Raw genomic sequence first — 17439 nt, 5'->3', positions numbered from 1 at the left:
CTATCCATGCCCACACAACCAGCACCATCACCGACGATGGCCGAAACGCGCGATGTCGAGTGTGCCGACAAAAGAGGGCACCTCAATTTTGACGTACCCAGGGGAAACGTACACAGCGTGAAGCGAAATGTTTAATGATTATTTGCATGACAATGCTTCTGAATCAGACGGGCATTGGGCAGACATTGAGTTTGGTATTTCTCCATCTGTGCCTCACTGAGACTGCGCGGAGCTGATGTTCAACGACTACGGTATTTTCCATATGATCGGGCCATCGTTGGGCATCACAAACCTCCCCGAACTGAGCTGGCTCATCGCTGCCTACAGCCTGACTGTCGGAACGTTTATCTTGATTTTCGGTCGCATCGGTGATGTTTTTGCATACAAGCGATTGGTTATCATTGGCTTGATCTGGTTCTCGATCTGGCCGTCGGTATCAGGGCTGGCAACTTACCCCAACAAGATGCTATTCATCTTCGCGCGCGCCCTTGCAGGAATTGGACCTTCGATCAATCTACCGAATGCGCTTGCAATGCTAGGATATGCCTACGAGCCGGGGTTCAAGAAGCAACCCGCCTATAGTCTCTTCGCCGCGGTCTCACCAACCGGAATCGTTCTTGGTGCCACCTTTGCTAGTTTGTTCGCATTAACCTGGTGGCCATGGGCGTTCTTCACCTCAGCCATAGTTCTCGCCGTCGACGCTGCCCTCGCGGGGGTGGTGCTACCAGACCTTCTGAAAGAGAAGGATACGCATCCTGTCGAAGGCACCAAAAATCCCTTTCATCGCTACATCGTCCAGCTTGATCTCATCGGATCCGTTACCGGCGTTCTGGGCCTCATTCTCTTCAACCTTCGCCTGGAATCAAGCCGTGCGCACAGGTTGGCAAGCGCCATATGTTTGTGTAACCCTCGTGCTCGGTCTTATCTTTCTCGTCGCGTTTGTATACATTGAGACGCACGTCTCGACATATTCTCTTATTCCCCGCGAAGCTTTCAACCACGACACGGCGTTCGTCCTCGGATGCACTGCCTGCGCATGGAGTACATTCGGAACCTGGATCTACTACATCTGGCAGTGCTTTGAAGTCGTGCGCGAGCTCCGGCCCTGCTCGCATGCGCATGGAAGACACCCGTCACACTCATGGGCTTTGTCGCTGCTATGTCTACCGCCCTTCTTTTGGACAAGATACACCCTTCGTGGGTGATGGTCCTCGCGATGATCGCCTCAATTGTCGGAACGGTTCTCCCCGCCACAGCACCCGTAGACCAGATCTACTGGGCGCAGACATTTGTAACCTTGATCACAATGCCATGGGTCATGGACATGAGATTCCCAGCTGCCACACTGCGAATATCCGATCGAGCATCGAGAGAACACCAGGGTATTTCGGCGAGTTTGGTGAACACAGTTGTGAACTATAGCATATCGCTTGCGCTGGGAATTGGCGGGATGGTGGAGAGAGAAGATTCTAAGGGTCTGAGCGGAAGGGAGAAAGTGATTAAGGGCTTTCAGGGAGCTTGGTACTTTGAAAATTGGGCTTTCTGTGCTGGGCTTGGTGCTTAGTCTCGTTTTCGTTGCGATGAGGTATCGTCGGGAAAGGGTGGAGAGTGAGAAGGAGAAGCGACAGGCAGAGGTCGCCGCCGACCAAGCCACCGCATAGAGCCGAGACAGTGTTTTTGAATCCTCTGCCATCATAGAAGCCGTCGATTAGTCATTTGAGAATACAATACTCAGCACAGCTTTGAGAAAGGAACCGCAGCGGTTTCCAAAATGTCTCCAAATCGTCTCCAACGCCCCCAGATAATGACCCCAAGCCCATCTACGTCCTTGGAGAACATACGTCACGACCCCTAAGAGCCCGGCAAGCCATCGAAAGATATAGACTGCAGAGACACCCTCAAGCTCACTCGAATCCTAAACACCAACTCAGTCTGGCAACAATCACTCTCCTTCCAACATTCTTCCCACGCCATCCATACCTATCAACGCACCCCAACGAACCCCCACCATGTCCGATCTTAAGTACATCAACGACCCAGGCGCCGGTCAAAAACACTCTGACCTTTGCCACTACTCGCAAGCCGTCTTCCTCCCAAAAAACATCGTCAAATGCGCCGGACAGGGCGGTTGGACAGCCGACGGTTCCCTCAACCCCAACGACATAAAAGGCCAAGTCAACTTAGCCTTCGAGAACGTCGACCGCGTTCTCAGAACAGCTGGGCTCCGCGGATGGGAGGATGTGTACCTTGTTCGGAGCTATCATATTGATATGGACGCTTCATATGATGCTGTCGTGCAGAAATTGAAGGAACGCATTCCGGGTCATAGGCCTGTTTGGACGGCCATTGCGGTGCCGAGGTTGGCGTTTCCGGCTATGAAGATTGAGATTGAGGTTGAAGCCGTTAACAGTGATAGCTAGAAACACAGGGGTGTTCAGCGAGCTGCAGGACTTGGGGAGGTGTGGTCCTTTTACATTCGGTTTCATGGGATGGATTGAGTTGGGTAGTCTGACTTGGAGCCATCCTCTATAATGAAGTTCTGTGTCTATTAAGGATATTCAGGTATCAAAACTTCCACAGATAAAGCCATCCTGGAAGACATGTTAAAAACAAGGACATAGGTTAATAGCTCTCGGAGTAATACTGGTCTCTAATAAAAGATGTTTAGCCGGGGTTTTCTGACTTGGCCACATCTGTTAACATCACTCAAGTCGCGTAACTGTAAGGCGTCCTCACCCTAAGCTCGCCCTTCGCAGCACCCACCCGACTTCTGGCCGCGTTGAAGCCACACGCTGGCTGGTTAGTAGTATGGTGAATAACCTCATGTGAACCACACACTCTCTACTGTGTATGTCGGTGATCAACCAGTTCTCATGACTCGTTGGGTTTAGCCTCCGTGCCGTCCTGTTCTGCAGGAACCCTCGTACTTGGTTTGCCATAATTGTTAAGAGATTGCATCCGGCAACGCCTATAGATCGCATGTACTGAATCAAGCGGGCCAGCAAGAAGTAGGATAAGAGCTTCGTAGAAATCAGGGCCTGTATAGTTTGTCTATTGCTTCCGTGATAGTCATATTATGAATTGTTTGCTGAGCTCAATTATGCAGCCTGTTGGGTTTATTCTACAACATTGTTAAACACTGTTATGAAATGCACAGGGGAATAAGGGCAGGACGACACTGTATCCGCTACATGTACGTAGCCTACTAAGGAGTGAATGCCTTTTGGTGATTGGCTCACTATCCACTAGATCATTGGTACTCTTCTCTGTGCTTGATTGACTATCTCTCTGATAGATACAATGAGGGTAAGTTCCTCAGGGGTTGGATTGATTGATTACTTACTATTTTAATGTCACTCGGTAGATCCCGCGGCCAAGCGATCCACAGCCTCCCAAGGGGCAGCCGGGCGTGCTACCTAAGCTGTAGCAGAATCTACGGTTGGTCAGAGGAAGTTGGCACAGAATAGAGAGAACTAGGTGATCATTTTGACTAAGTGAGCGAGCTCGTGGACTTGATTGAAGAACAGAAAGATGATAGATACACGTGTACAACTCCTATAGCCCCTCACTAGTATAATATCAATTATTCCAACTCCGAACACTTAGCCATAGTCGTAACAAAAGCAAAATCTAAATGCATGCTTTGAGCAACAGATTTGAACAATATCTGTCGGAAAAGAGTGGAATAAGTGCCCGGCACTACCCCGGCCTGGTCTTCGGAGGTCGGGACCTGTTTTGTCTACCTATAGATAGTAGGGAGGGAGGTGGGGGGCACCCCCTCCTGATCCAGGCAAAAGTGAAGACTGTTGCACTATTCAGTGCTTGAGCGAGCCTAGTTTGGGCATATATCTTTGAAGAAGGAGGTTATCTTGTACGATATGGCTGAGCTCTTTCCAGACGGGGCAAGCCTAAACAGATGCTAAATTCAACTATCTGGCGCTAGTATTCAGAAATTTAAGCACGGGGAGAGAATATTGTGGGAAGTGATGGATGCTTGTCTCATTTGGGTGGCCGGGACGGCCGCTTACCTGAGATAAACGAGGTCGAGCCCCTAGGGCAGGCGGTACCGGAGGGCAGTATGCTCCCGACAGCCCAACGACTTACATGTGATACGCGCTTTCCCTATTCCATGCCGCCTCCAAGGTTAATCCAATATTACCTATATTCTGGCCACCAGCGTTTCCGGTAGGACTTTAGCTATTGCTTGGGGCCAGTCTTGTTATAAATAAATAATAAGTTGGATTATTCTACTAATAGAATAATTGCTACCAAGGCAATATAAAAAGGGCTAATATTCATGCATTTTAGTCTGCTTCTCTTAGTTCTTCAGGGATCCTACAATTTATTTTATCAAAGTCCATTTCAGTGACACCCTAAACCTTTTCTATATGTATCTGATACTACGTCACTATCCCTATTCAGGAATAGTTAATCAGTAGATATGTATAGGTGTTACAAACTGAGTGGCAGGGACCCAGCGGTCTACTCTATATTGCACCGTTAAAACCAGCGGGACTAGGGTTACTTGTCTGATTGAGCTTCGCTCTAGCCATTCCTGCTACACTCAAGCATAGCATATCTGTATATTCCTAGTTTTCATCCTTCTTTTCATACCTCTAGGGCCGTTGTAGAAGACAGATAGGTAGGTAGGCTGGCAGGTGCTGTTCTCCCAAATCCAAACACTCCAAGGAAACCAACGCTTCATCAATCTCGTCACATCATCACCATCATCAAAGCCAAGTTTGACCATCTCAACACGAGGCAAAAGGTAAACTGATAAAATATAGAGCAGCGCCCATTGACATGGACGCTAGCCAGGGTTATTGAACATCATGATCGGAGAACCACCTCCAGTCCGTGTCGCCCAGATCGTCTTGGTAGCCATCCAAGTCCAAGTCCTCCAAAGAAGGAAAAGCAGCGGCCCCACCACTTCCGTCCAGTAGAGCGGGGTCCCCGTATAAATGATCAAATGGGCTCGCCATCGACAGTGTGACTGGAAAGTCGGACATGGAGCACAACGGCGGGGAGAAGGAGTCAAAGGGCATACTGAGAGGGGAGAGGCCTCCGTAATGTGTTTGACTAGACGGAGGGGTATAGTAATGCTGCTGGGAAGAGCGCGCGGACGTTCCCGAGCCTGACCTCGCAGAGGAGGCATGGACAGGAGATTGAGGATTCGTGCGGTGGTGCGGCGCTCCCTGTGGTGTGCCTCGGCCTCCTGTAGGCGCCGAGCCCTTTGCCCGTGTGGCAGGGGCAGCAGTGTCAGAGGAGGATCGAGAACCACGACTGTATCCCTGGCGCGAAGAGGATTGGTTCGCGGATATAGAGGACGGAGGAGAGGCAGAGGCTGAAGGACGCGGCGCGAGAGGGAGGAGCGCCGGAGGGCTCGAACGAGCGTATCTACCACCTGCAGATGCTCTCTGTTGCCAGACGAGGGTGGAAAACGGCAATTAGTATGAACATCTTGAATTTTGCAGTTTGATGGTTTTGCTTATTGAATGTGCTTCTTCTCGGTTATTGGTGTGGATGATGTAAATGGTGGTGATGCTCTAACATTTTGCGCTTGAGCCTTTAGCTCAGCCTCACGTTTTAGCTTGGTGTGCTCTTCTGGAGAATTGCAGGGGGTGCAGTTGCATATGGAGCAGGTCGAGAAGGGACGACCCTTCCGGTTGATGCGAGTTAATGGTCGATCTAGCAAGCAGCAGTGAGAAGGGGGATTTATAGTGATGGAATAGAGGAGAGGAGAGACCATTGTGCTTGCAGGTAGAGACGCGATGGCCGCGCACGCAAGCTTCACAAGCCCACTTTTCACCGTCTATGAGCATCCCTCGAAGGCGCGGTAGTGAGGGAAAGATAAAAGAGCCATGGTGTCAGGGTGGGAGAGGAGCGCTTTATACGGCACGAATGTGGATCGGAGGGGAGCAGCGAGGGAGACGGAGGAATTGGAGGAGCAGGACAAAAGGACCAAAGGCAAGCGCGGTTGCGGCAGGAGCAAGAAGACTAGCAGGGGAGCTCTGGAGCTGGAGCTGGAGCTGGCCAACACAGCCACGGGACAAGATGATGAGCTCCAGGGATGCTGCTCTTTGACGGTGACGGACACAGTGTGCGGCATTTACCGAGCAAATCGGCATCAACAGCATCGGGATTCCCCATCTGTGCTAGCTGCAGCGGTGAACAATTCCCTCATACAACTGGTCTTTCTGTACAATCCCCGGCTCACCTGGATCCTCATAGGAGAGCTGTCCCTGCAAGTCATGCCACGAAGCCCATCCCCAGATTTCAGAAAAGAAAATAAAGATGATAACTGGGAGCTCGGTGCAGCATGGGGCTGGTGGGTGAGGACATGTTGCCAATCATATGGAAGTGGGCTGCAGGCGAAATGAATGGAGGTGGCTGTGCTCTGCCTGCGTCTGAGGTTGCTGAAAGCTTATCGGTTGAGCCAATCTGCAATCACCTTGACTCTGTCGCAGCTTTGTCCCTTGTGGTCAGCTGGTGACTGGCCTATGACGGCTGTTGCGAATATAATAAAACTTGTCATAACATCTGCTTGCCTCTCACCCGCAGTCTGAAGAAAGAAGGAGTATTCTGAGTCAGTCGCAGGAAGCTCGAAAACAAGGGACTGAGGGTGGAGAAATCGAGGGCCTTGGCAAATGCAATGTGGCTGGCACTATACCCTGTCCTGATCCCTTAGGCAGCAGCATACCCAGACAACAATTACCCCTCATGGTCAAATTTACATCAACCATGGTACTCCGTCAAAAGGTATGGAGTATGCGTAGGTGCGAAATGGCAGTCGTGCCTTGGCTCTACAGCTATCCAGATACTGTGCAACCAACCGTATGGCGATCAAAAAGTGATGCTCAGGTGAACAATGTAGCAACGACAAGATGACAACAATACGCTGGTCTCCAAACTCCACCATGCTGGTTGATCAAAACTATGTAACTGAAGAAAGCAGATCTATACCTCTTGAATGTAATTCGCCGGGACGCTCTTTGTGACCCCGCCCCGCTCAACATCCGCCCATCCGTCGCCGCCGTCGCGGTTCACGAGCACAAATTTGTCTCCCTCGGTCATGCTCCATTCCACATCGCTTCGGGCTTCGTAGTCGTAGAGCGCTTCGACGTACTGTAGCTTCTTTGCTCCGCGACGAGGTGCCACCGCTGGTCCAACGCGCTTCCCTCCGGCAGCTGCTGCGCCGCCGGCTAGCGATGTAGAAGAGTTTGAGTATGTGGATCCGGCTCGTTCCCGGCTAGGTGGGCTGGCAGAGGTAGGAGGGAGGACTTCAAGGTAAGAGGCGGGAACGAGACCTTCGGCCGACGACTCTGAACGGACACGCATCCAGCCCGACCCATCTGATTATGTTAGTGAACTCATCATCAAAAATTTAGGGTGAGGGTCTTACCGTCTGGCTCAAGAATCGACACCTCCTCGCCTTCTTGGACAGTAACCTCGTCTGCCCCAGTGGCTTGGTAGGGGTAGAGCATCTTTCCATGAGGCTCACAACTGGCTTTCTGCGGCGCAGGGGGCGTAGGCAGCTCAGCAGACGGCGGCGGACTAGTGACGTACTGGGCAGGCGGAGGTGCAAGAATACGATTGCGTTTCGCTGTTGGTTTTGTTGCAGTAGGGGCAGCCGGAGCAGGTGTGGCGGGACTGACAGGGGTGCTATCAGGAAGTTCGGGGACGGATTCCTGAGTGCCTACGTTCGATAATGAGCGATTGGCACTGACCGCGTACCCGGAGCTTAACGAATTCATTGTGTCCCTCCGGGCAAGCGACGGGGCCGTCGATGAGGAACTGGTAGGTCCAAGGTCAACGGCTGGTGCTGCGCTTGCTTGCTCTTGTCGTTCGGCCTTGAGTTTCTTTTTCTCTTCCTTGGTCTGCTCTCCGGGACACTCTGCTGGCACCTTCATTTCACACTTACTGTGGCAAGTGTATCCGCAGTCGCGGCAGTCAAAGCCTTTGGCCGACAATCCCCAAATGCGTTCTCCGCAGAGGTCGCAGTTTGTCGGAATCTTGAAAGTTTGCGACTTGAAATTGTGGTTCTTAGCGCCGACGGAAAGATCACCGACGACCGATATCACGGTTGATGTTTCAACTTCGGCGGTGAGCTTTTTACGCTCTATCTCGTGGAGGGCCTCTTGAAGAAAGAAGATTGACCGTACAACCTCGACTTCGCTTCGATTGTCGCGCCCTTGCTGAACATTCTGCCGTACGCGTTTCGCACTTTCCACGTCTCGTCGCTTATGGTCGGACTCGACCCTCAACTCGCGAACTTGCGTTTTACTCTTGCTGAGGAGGTTCCGCAAGAAGACCTTAGCCGCTTCGTCGGTAATAAGCGCCTCATCATCATGCCATACCGGACTGGGCTCAAAGCCCACGTTGGCCGGTTCTTGGAGCTGTGTGACATTGTGCCGCAGAAACATGAGGGAGTCGAGGTGAGGCTGATTCCGGGGAATTTCATTGATAAGGTTGGCCATGTGGTCCGAGCTCTTAATCAAGGATCCTTTCTCAAGTTGGGCTGCAACGGACCATAGCGCGTTGAGTTTTGCCACCCTAGTTTCATTCAGATCTTGAAGGCCCTAGTAGTTTGTCAGCCAGGCGCTAGCCGATCAGTTCCTCCACCACTTACATCAAGTAGTTCGGGTACGTATTCGTGGAAGAATCTTTCTTTCATCTTGTTCGTCACATTGATGCTTATAAGATACGTATTCTATCTTGGTCAGTAAGTCAGCATTGAACTGAGGGAAACCGCATTACCTTCACGTTGTTCATTTCCATTATCTGCTGCTGGTACACGGTTTGGGCCTTGGTTTTGCTGTGATCAAAAGCGCTTTCCATCTTCTTCCTCCTAGACTCGACCTCTTGACAGGCACCGTCATATTTGCCCTTGACTTTCTTGAGCTCGCCATAACTGGCCTCTCGTTCCTTTTCAAGCTTCCCGTGGAAGTCGACGTGGCACTTTCGGAGCTCTTCGTACTGGGCCGCGGAGTGCTTAAGCGGCTCGGCAACCTGGGCTATCAGGTCCGTCGCGAACTTGTCCCGCTCCGCAGCATGGGCTTCGACCGCCGATAATTGTGTCGTCCACGTTGTAAGGGAGGCGCTCTCGAGGGATCCGGGTGTCATGGTAGGAGTGTCGCCAACGCTCAATGGACTGATCTTCTTGGCTTTCCGGTCAACGTATTTTTTGCACAGCGCCGTTAGCTTGGCCGCGTATTCCTTCTCGATCACGCTTCGTTCTCGATAGAACTGTTGTACTTCCTCCATCCACGATATACCATTGGAGACCTATATATCAGCATTTAGCTCCGGTGCCAGTGGATCGTTGCATTTTTGTTTCTGCCGTAGGCATCGTATATGCGGGGAAGTGACATCGAGGACCGTACCCAATTGTTGACTGGTTTGAAGGCATCCTACTCGGAGAGAAGTCAGACCGGCGGATTCGGCGATTTGATATGTTTGGATAAAGAACACTCACCTTCAACTCTGCCCCGAACTGGGGAGCGGCCTCAGCTGCCATTGTCGGAGCGACAGTACCAGGAACTTTGGCACATGCGACTTGTAGATCACAGGCAGCAGCGGAAAGATGCAGCAGGTCGAACCTCGCAGTATGTGGTTTGCCGGGGAGTTCTCCGTGAGTCTTTCGATTGAACTCCTTAACTTTTGACCAAGAGAAAACAACAGAAAGGGAAATGCGCGGCGACTGCAGCGAGGAGAGTATTGCTTATTCGTCTGGCCTGGCAATGCGGGAGAGCGGGGAAGGCCGAAGGTCAATATCAAAACGGAGCTAAGCCCGTGACGATACAGTACACCCTGTCAGGCCACGTTTGCTTGCCTGATGGTAGGGTTGCTGACAGCCTACGTCATTGTTTCCGTACGGTGTAGAGCTCCGCCTTCTTCACCGCCTGCTGCCCGAAGGAGATTGGTGGCTTGGCGTCGTTCGGGATCCTTCTGTCACTGCTGCTGCTGTTTTTCTGCTCGCTACTGCTTTCAACATCTCTCATTGTCACCGTTCTAGCTTTTCTTTGCGGTCGCCAAGTTTTGCGAAACATTCGATCCCTGCTTTACGAATCGCATCTGCTGAGGACGGCGACCCCTCCTTTGTGCCGACCGATCGCTTGTGTTTGGGCTTTCAATAATTCACCCCGCCAAAGCCTCATCCCCGCCTACATCTACTTTCAACTCCGCCGACTTCTTCCCTTCTCATCACATCTCCCATCATGTCGTCTGACGCTCCAACTGGCGGCTCTCTTGCCGATCGCGTCTCAAAACCTGCAGGTATGCGCCATCTGAACCAGCTCGATACGATTACTTACCTCGTTTCTGGCTTTGATCGCATTCACTCGCTCAGCTCGCTAATTTGACCGCGATCAACAGATACAGAGCCTGCCACCGACGATGGCCAGACCGATGGCGCTGTCGCTAACCAGGGCGGCTCAGACCTTCAGGAGCCTGAGTACACAGTCGAGGTCAAGCTCAGCGACCTTCAGGCCGACCCTAATAACCCTCTCTTTTCGGTCAAGAATTTCGAAGATCTCGGACTGTAAGTTATATCGCGTCCCGTATCGCCTGCACTACGATGTCCTGACTTTTGTGCCTCTACAGAGACCCACGCATTCTCCAAGGGTTGTCCGCCATGAACTTCCGCAAGCCCTCCAAGATCCAAGAGCGTGCTCTTCCTTTGCTGATGGGCAACCCACCCAAGAACCTTGTCGGTCAATCCCAGTCAGGAACTGGAAAGACCGCCGCTTTCGTCTTGAATGTCCTCAGCCGTCTGGACTTGACGTCAGAGCAGGCCCAGAAGACCCCACAGGCGTTGATACTGGCTCCGACACGTGAATTGGCCCGTCAGATTGTTGGTGTTATTCAGGTCATGGGACAGTTCTTGGATGGGCTGAACATCGGTACTGCCGTTCCAGCGGACACTAACGCTCGTCCGGCAAGGCTGGATGCTTCAATCATCGTTGGTACTCCTGGAACCGTCATGGATTATATCAAGAGACGCATCATCGTGGCTGCGAAGCTCAAAGTCATCGTTCTGGATGAGGCAGATAACATGCTCGACCAGCAAGGTCTGGGTGATCAGTGTATCCGAGTCAAGGCGTGAGTACTTGCTTTCCCTCGCCCAGCGCATTACTAACTTGTCTAGTCTATTACCGAGGGACATCCAGGTCGTTCTGTTCTCCGCAACGTTCCCAGCACACGTCCATCAGTATGCTTCAAAATTCGCGCCTTCTGCCAACGAACTCACCCTACAGCATGAGGAGTTGACAGTGGAAGGCATCAAGCAGCTGTACCTCGACTGCGCAAGCGAGGAGGATAAGTACAGAACGCTCGTGCAGCTCTATGGATTGCTTACCGTCGGCTCTTCAATCATCTTCGTCAAGGTCCGCCGTGTGTTGTATCGAATCATTGCATTAAGCGGCTAACAATTGCCAGACGCGTACTTCCGCCGTGGAGATCGAAAAGCGCATGGTCGCCGAAGGCCACACCGTCGCGTCTCTAACCGGTGGTGTCGAAGGGTCACAACGTGACCAAATCATCGATCAGTTCCGTGCCGGTCAGGCCAAGGTCCTCATCACCACCAATGTCCTTGCCCGTGGTATTGACGTCTCCACCGTGTCCATGGTCATTAACTACGTATGTTTTGCTTGCACAATGATCCCATCAACACATTGCTGATTCGTATCGCAGGACATTCCCGAAATTCACCAAACCAACAGAGGCGCCCCACGCCAAGCCGACTTCCAAACCTACCTCCACCGTATCGGTCGTACCGGGCGGTTCGGCCGTGTCGGTGTCTCGATTTCGTTCGTCTCGAACCGCGAGGAGTGGGAAATGCTCAACCAGATTCAGCGATACTTCAACACGGATATCCAGCGCATCGACACAAAGGATTGGGACGAGGTTGAGGATATTATCAAGAAGACGATCAAGAATACCCGTGCCCAGGGTAACTTTGGCCGGTAAACGAAGGCATATTCTCTCCGTCTATCTGCAAGTCAAGCCGGGCTAGATGCTCTCGGAAGCTGCTGGTCTGGGGAGAATGATGAATGGATGCGTGCGTCTTGGATTCGAATTCAAGACATAGTTCGTGAAGTTTACGTGTGAAGATTAATGACTTTCTTAACGTTATGGAAGGTGAAGAGAAAATCTAGAGATACCAGATCGATTTACACACTTTGTTTTTACCATCTACTCCCTAGAGTTTTGCAGGTGGAAGTAACGCTTACATCCGCTTCGCATCTTCTTCCTCCCATATCTATATCTATCCTCACTCAAGTAGAAATCAAAGGCTACGTCTACCAAAGAAGAACAAACATACGCCGTCTGTAAATCTAAAATCCTCCAGCGCCATATGAGTTAAGAACTAACTCCTTGAGCTTGTCCTCGGTGCATGGCAATGGTTCGAACGTGAAATGACGCCGGCTCTCAAAAAGTGCCACCTTCCAGCACCGCCTCCAGGGTCATCAGGCTACATAGGACACCAAAGGCAGGAAACACAGGGCTTATTTTATTTTATAATATGTTTACCGTTGTGGCCTAGGTGGGTATTGCTAGGTGGACAGGAAGCCTATTCTCCGCAAGACGTGGTTATATATAAATAAATATACTATGTTTTAGAAAGAAAATCAATACAAGCACGGACACACTCACCATCCCAGGTTGAAACTTACCTAAGAATCAAGCCCCATCAGCAGTCAAAAACCCAAAGTCTGCCCCCTCATGCGCCTGATTCACTTCCCTCTCATAAAGCCCTCTATACCCCCTACCCTTCCCCTTTCTACTCTCCCGGGCAGCTCCCCTCTTCCTTTCCTCAACCCGTCTCCCCAGTTCACTATCATCAACATCAACTCTCAGAACCCTCTCCTCAGCATCAAAAACAACGACATCCCCCGTCCTCACAACCCCAAACACCGAATCCTTTACTGCACTTTCCGGGCTAACATGGAGTACAATCGTGCCCCCCGCCGTGCCTGACATCCTCCCGTCAGAAATCCTCAGCATATCAGTCACGCCCTTTTCCGCTAGTTTCCGCGGGATCGGTATCATGCCTGCCTCGGGCATACCGGGGTTACTGTCCTCCGCGCCAATCGGCCCGATGCCCTGCAGGATGAGGACTGTTTCTGGTGTTACATCGAGAGCAGGGTCGTCGAGACGCGCTGCTAGGTCCTTGGGGCTGGCGAAGACAAGGGCGAGACCGGTATGTTTGAGTAATCGTTTATCCTTTGAGGCGGAGGCTTTAATGACCGCGCCGTTTGGCGCCATGTTCCCTCCCACAACTATGAGGGAGGAATTTGGGGCGAGCGGGTTTGAGAGGGGGCGGATGATAGACGATGCGTATTCGAAGTCAGGGCATTTCGTTTGGCGGAGGACATCACCGAGAGTTTCGCCTGTTATCGTCATTGCGTTCAGATGTAGCAGATTTCCGGCGTTGAGACGGTGTAGCAAAACAGCCATCCCGCCTGCATTATGGAAATCTGTCATGTAGTTATCACCACTCGGTTTGAGGTCCACGAGGAGTGGTGTCCTTCGACCAATCTCATCGAGTGTGCGCAGGGTGATCTTCCCCTTTAGACCTGGATGTCTGTTGATTATCGCCATGAGGTGGACCATGGCGTTTGTGGAGCCGCCGATTGCCTGGAGGACTGTGGCGGCGTTGTAGAAGGATTCGGCGGAGAGGATTTTCTGGGGTGTTCGGTTTGGCTTTTTCAGTGTTGCGGCGACTGCGTTCGAGCCTGTCTGTTCAGCGATTCGGAGGCGTGCTGCTGAGACTGCAGGTGCTGAGGCGCCAACTAGGGGAATTAGGCCCAGTGCTGCGGTTATGCAGGCCATTGTGCTTGCGGTGCCCATTACGCCGCATGTTCCGATCTACGTAGCACACCATATCGTGTCAAAATGAGCTCTCAAGCGCAATGTGTAGACAAACATGAATGTCGAGGAAGAGTTAGGGAAACGAACCGTAGGCGCAAGCTCTTCATTAATAGCAGCAATCTCCTCTACATCGATTGTGCCGGCGCGATAAGAGGCCCAATTATTGCGGCAGTCTGTACAAGCCCCGATGCGCTTCCCCCGGCGAGACCCCGGCATCATGGGGCCCGTCAAGAGTGGGAGGACGGGCTTGTTCGCTGAGATGCCGCCCATGATTTGCGCGGGAACGGTCTTGTCGCAGCCTGTTATTCTTGTCTTCTGTTAGCCATCAGGTCCCTCTAAATTTCAAGATATATGGGGTGGGACACCAAGAGAAACAGATCGAGAACAGAGAGAACGAGAAAGAAGCATACCCCCAATAACAACACAAGCATCAACAGGCTGCGCTTTAATCATCTCCTCCGTATCCATACTCATCAAATTTCTCAAGAACATGCTCGTGGGCGCCGAGAAGCCCTCATGGAGACTGATGGTGGGAAAATCAATCGCAATCCCACCCTGCAAATGCACGCCGCGCTTGGCGGCTTCTATCAATTGCGGCACATTGCCATGGCACGGGTTAAATCCGGATCCGGTATTAATGATCCCAATTATAGGGCGCGGGGCGTCTTCAGAGTAGCCTAGGGCTTTTATGAATACTTTGCGGAGGAAAAGTGAGAAGTGTGCGTCGCCGTAGGATGTTAGGCCCTGCCGGAGACCGGTTGTTGAGATTATGGGTTGTTGCAGGGCATAGTCGCGATTTTGGGGGGACGGTGGTGTTGTTTCTTTCGACATGGTTTCCTGATCAGTCAAATCAAACTATTTAGCATAGTTCATGGCTTTTTTTTTTTTTGGTGGCAGGCATCTGGGTTTTATCAATTGCGGCTGTGGAGAAGAAGGAAGTATAGCCGGGCGGATGCTCCGTCATGATGCGGAAGAGACCCGACAGGCGTGGCGGCCTTGCAGCCGGTCGTTCTTTCTAAATAATTATTATCAGGAAGAAACGAAACGGAAACCGGTACTTTGGATTTGAGTGCCTGGGCGGATCTGGCTCCCAGCTAAGACTTCTCAACCGCCAAGACCTCTGTCGGGAATATCCAGCCTGGTGAACCCTAGGGCCATGACGCTCTGGTCAACACGAGCTGAGAGCTGCCTGCTCCGCCCGTTTGGTGATCGGCGGAGCTGGACTTATTAGTATTTCGACAGCCAAGGTGGTGCAATATGCGGCTGGGCGCTTCGATTTTTCTGATCATTCAAGGTGCTTAGCCTCAATGCTGTGTCTGCGTGGAACCCTACCGTAGGGCTGAGCGTTCGAAACATCAATGGAATTCGGACATCGCCCCATACGGAAGACAGAAATTAGAAGAACAGCCACTGTGATTCACTCTTGGCCAGGCCACTAAATACGCGGATACATCACCATGGGGGCCATTGCTACGCTTGGCTCAGCTGGAGCCAAAAACACGTTCTCCTTATAGAGAGTCCCGCGCCCGCCACTCAAAGCCAACTCAACCCATTGGGGAAATAACCTGCGTACGCTGCAGACCCCTTTTTACAATCGCTGATGCATTCAAACGAAAGACGCGATGGTCGGAGTGCCTGGTAAAGCCAAAGGATGCAATGCCTGTAGGCGCCGGAAGCGAGAGGTACGTATTCTGTGCATGATTTACCCTACAAAGACCTCAGTCATGGAAAGCCAAGATACTGACGAAAAGCAGTGTGACCTCCAGCGCCGAATATGCGGGCAGTGTCGAAAGTCAAGCCTCGTGTGCGGTGGCTACCAGCGCGCCACGATCTGGATCAACATGAACCACGAGACAGGCCCCGGCCGCCGCTACACCGTGGCGTCAGAGCCAGAAGCTGACCCAACGCGTGAGCCAACACCAAAGCTGCATGCATGACATCTGCAAGACACCCGTATCACCCTTTCAGAGCCCTTGGCTCGCTCCACCTATCACGAGCAGGACCTAGGCCTATCCTGTAGCTCGTACCTGCTGAACGGCCGAGCGTTTCCGGCTGACGCGGGACAATAAACGACAGGCGGTTGGATGAACAAGCAGCCCTGGTTCTTCTATACAGGTAATGAGTTGGGTTTGCCGTTGAGAAAGGCCCTTCTTGCTGTTGCGCTTTCCTCTGTCGGCAAGCGCGATGGGAAGCCGTGGATGGTGGAGTCGAGTATCAAACTTCATGGCGAATCTCTGTCGCTGTTTGCTTCGCAGCTTGGACGCCGCGACGGAAAGCACGAGTTGCTCGGTGATATTAGCTTGGCTACGACGCGGGTGTTGTCGCTTTATGAGGTATAGCCTTCATCTTTCCCAATCCCTCATTGACAACCGTAACATGGCTGCATGCAGATTCTCCACGGACATGACAATACCCAACTACAAGAGTTACATACCGGCCAAGCGAGGAACTGGCACACTCATCTTCAAGGCGGATTAGGGCTCATGCAATCCCATGGTCCAGAACACTACTCATCGGGCTTTGCTCATGAGCTATTTGTAGACGATCGAGCAACGCAGGTACGCAGGTCTAGTCTAGAAAGCCCTGAAGCGCGTTCTTGCATCTCCATGCTTGAGATTACGGAGAGGGGACGGAAAATTGGGCTTTTTGTGGAGAATATGCTGGGGAGGTTTGCGGGGTTGGGGGTTAGGATTTTAAGCCTGTATTAGTTCTATATAACCGCGGGAGTCTTTCGTCTGTGTTCAATTCTGGAAATTTCGCGAATTTATCGGGATCCTTGAATGCAGGTAACTGATTGTATACTGCGTCTGAAAGCCAAATTACGGTACTCAGCTATACGCCGTCTCGCAAGACACTCAGCTTGTGTTGGTGTTCAGCTCTCCATAGCCCTAACAAAGAGCATCCACGGTCCCGCCGCGCCGAGACGTGATGCTACTCGTCTAAACCCGATTAGAGGACAACTCGCGCAACATGCATGGCTGAAAGTATAAGCAAAGGGCATGAGTCTGCGCGCCGATTGAAGGTCTGAGGATCTAATGGACGGGGCATCATGCCATTTTGCTCGACTAGGCGTCCAAGTTCTCGAACAACAACAACACACTCCCCCTACGCTCCAGCATTCAGGCCCAAGCCCAATCCGACACTCTCCAGACAATTCTGTAGACAAGGACGACTATTTTACATACATAAGAACTGTTTTTTTATGTATTACACGTACACCTCGTGGTTAACAGCAGGGAGCTGTACTTGCAATGCAGTAGGGTAGCCGCGGGGATAAATTTCTAACGGTCGTGAGAAACTGGAAAGATGTACTAGTTGCAGTACATTTACTGATCCCAAAAAAGAAGTAACCAGCAAATATGACACACGCCACCCACGGCCGCCAGCAAGCAACAAACAAATAAGACCTGGAAAATGAAAATCATCGTGCAAACATTGAGCCTTGCACATTGAACCTTCATTCTAATGGGGAGCCTTCGGCCCTTGATAGAACTCAATTAGAACGCTAAGCAGTCCCTAGATAGTATAAGCAAGGTGCCTCCATGATAGGTATGAGCCGGGAAATAA

The 17439-nt window shown here is 51.6% G+C and overlaps 7 protein-coding genes across 7 annotated transcripts; 4 read left to right on the top strand and 3 right to left on the bottom strand.

Annotated features, from left to right (window-relative positions):
- Positions 1-134: 134 nt before the first annotated feature.
- Positions 135-1564, top strand: BDV17DRAFT_279300 (major facilitator superfamily; the record flags this gene model as incomplete). Its single annotated transcript, XM_073759692.1, has 4 exons — positions 135-194; positions 233-718; positions 765-1088; positions 1127-1564. 4 exons carry the CDS (start codon positions 135-137, stop codon positions 1562-1564), a joined length of 1308 nt encoding a protein of 435 aa, XP_073619823.1.
- Positions 1565-2009: 445 nt separating this feature from the next.
- Positions 2010-2420, top strand: BDV17DRAFT_287352 (Endoribonuclease L-PSP/chorismate mutase-like protein; the record flags this gene model as incomplete). Its single annotated transcript, XM_073761151.1, has 1 exon — positions 2010-2420. One exon carries the CDS (start codon positions 2010-2012, stop codon positions 2418-2420), a length of 411 nt encoding a protein of 136 aa, XP_073619822.1.
- A 1879-nt stretch (positions 2421-4299) lies between these two features.
- Positions 4300-5946, bottom strand: BDV17DRAFT_144692 (putative Cu-dependent DNA-binding protein). Its single transcript, XM_073754368.1, has 3 exons — positions 5747-5946; positions 5552-5688; positions 4300-5417 (listed from the first exon to the last, which is right to left on the bottom strand). The coding sequence occupies exons 1-3, from the start codon at positions 5820-5822 to the stop codon at positions 4821-4823; spliced, it is 810 nt and encodes a 269-aa protein (XP_073619821.1). The 5' UTR covers positions 5823-5946; the 3' UTR covers positions 4300-4820.
- Positions 5947-6922: 976 nt separating this feature from the next.
- BDV17DRAFT_144662 (putative actin polymerization protein Bzz1) lies at positions 6923-9676 on the bottom strand. Its single transcript, XM_073754367.1, has 6 exons — positions 9476-9676; positions 9384-9410; positions 8758-9285; positions 8630-8710; positions 7403-8579; positions 6923-7352 (listed from the first exon to the last, which is right to left on the bottom strand). The coding sequence occupies exons 1-6, from the start codon at positions 9515-9517 to the stop codon at positions 6958-6960; spliced, it is 2250 nt and encodes a 749-aa protein (XP_073619820.1). The 5' UTR covers positions 9518-9676; the 3' UTR covers positions 6923-6957.
- Positions 9677-9945: 269 nt separating this feature from the next.
- On the top strand, positions 9946-12287 carry dbp5 (ATP-dependent RNA helicase DBP5). The gene is made up of 6 exons (XM_073756566.1): positions 9946-10275; positions 10375-10540; positions 10603-11100; positions 11147-11384; positions 11437-11637; positions 11692-12287. Exons 1-6 carry the CDS (start codon positions 10218-10220, stop codon positions 11965-11967), a joined length of 1437 nt encoding a protein of 478 aa, XP_073619819.1. The 5' UTR covers positions 9946-10217; the 3' UTR covers positions 11968-12287.
- A 394-nt stretch (positions 12288-12681) lies between these two features.
- On the bottom strand, positions 12682-14703 carry BDV17DRAFT_299490 (dihydroxyacid dehydratase; the record flags this gene model as incomplete). Its single annotated transcript, XM_073763885.1, has 3 exons — positions 12682-13869; positions 13960-14171; positions 14283-14703. The coding sequence occupies 3 exons, from the start codon at positions 14701-14703 to the stop codon at positions 12682-12684; spliced, it is 1821 nt and encodes a 606-aa protein (XP_073619818.1).
- Positions 14704-15494: 791 nt separating this feature from the next.
- On the top strand, positions 15495-16211 carry BDV17DRAFT_287348 (Zn(II)2Cys6 transcription factor domain-containing protein; the record flags this gene model as incomplete). The annotated part of the gene is made up of 3 exons (XM_073761150.1): positions 15495-15554; positions 15627-15780; positions 15949-16211. The coding sequence occupies 3 exons, from the start codon at positions 15495-15497 to the stop codon at positions 16209-16211; spliced, it is 477 nt and encodes a 158-aa protein (XP_073619817.1).
- Between the last annotated feature and the right edge of the window lie 1228 nt (positions 16212-17439).

This window comes from Aspergillus undulatus, assembly GCF_047715775.1.
Source record: "Aspergillus undulatus strain CBS 261.88 unplaced genomic scaffold BDV17scaffold_4, whole genome shotgun sequence".
In the NCBI taxonomy this organism is placed as follows: Eukaryota; Fungi; Ascomycota; class Eurotiomycetes; order Eurotiales; family Aspergillaceae; genus Aspergillus; species Aspergillus undulatus.
Note: the sequence above shows the minus strand (reverse complement) of the source record. Positions and strands in the feature narration are given on the sequence as shown.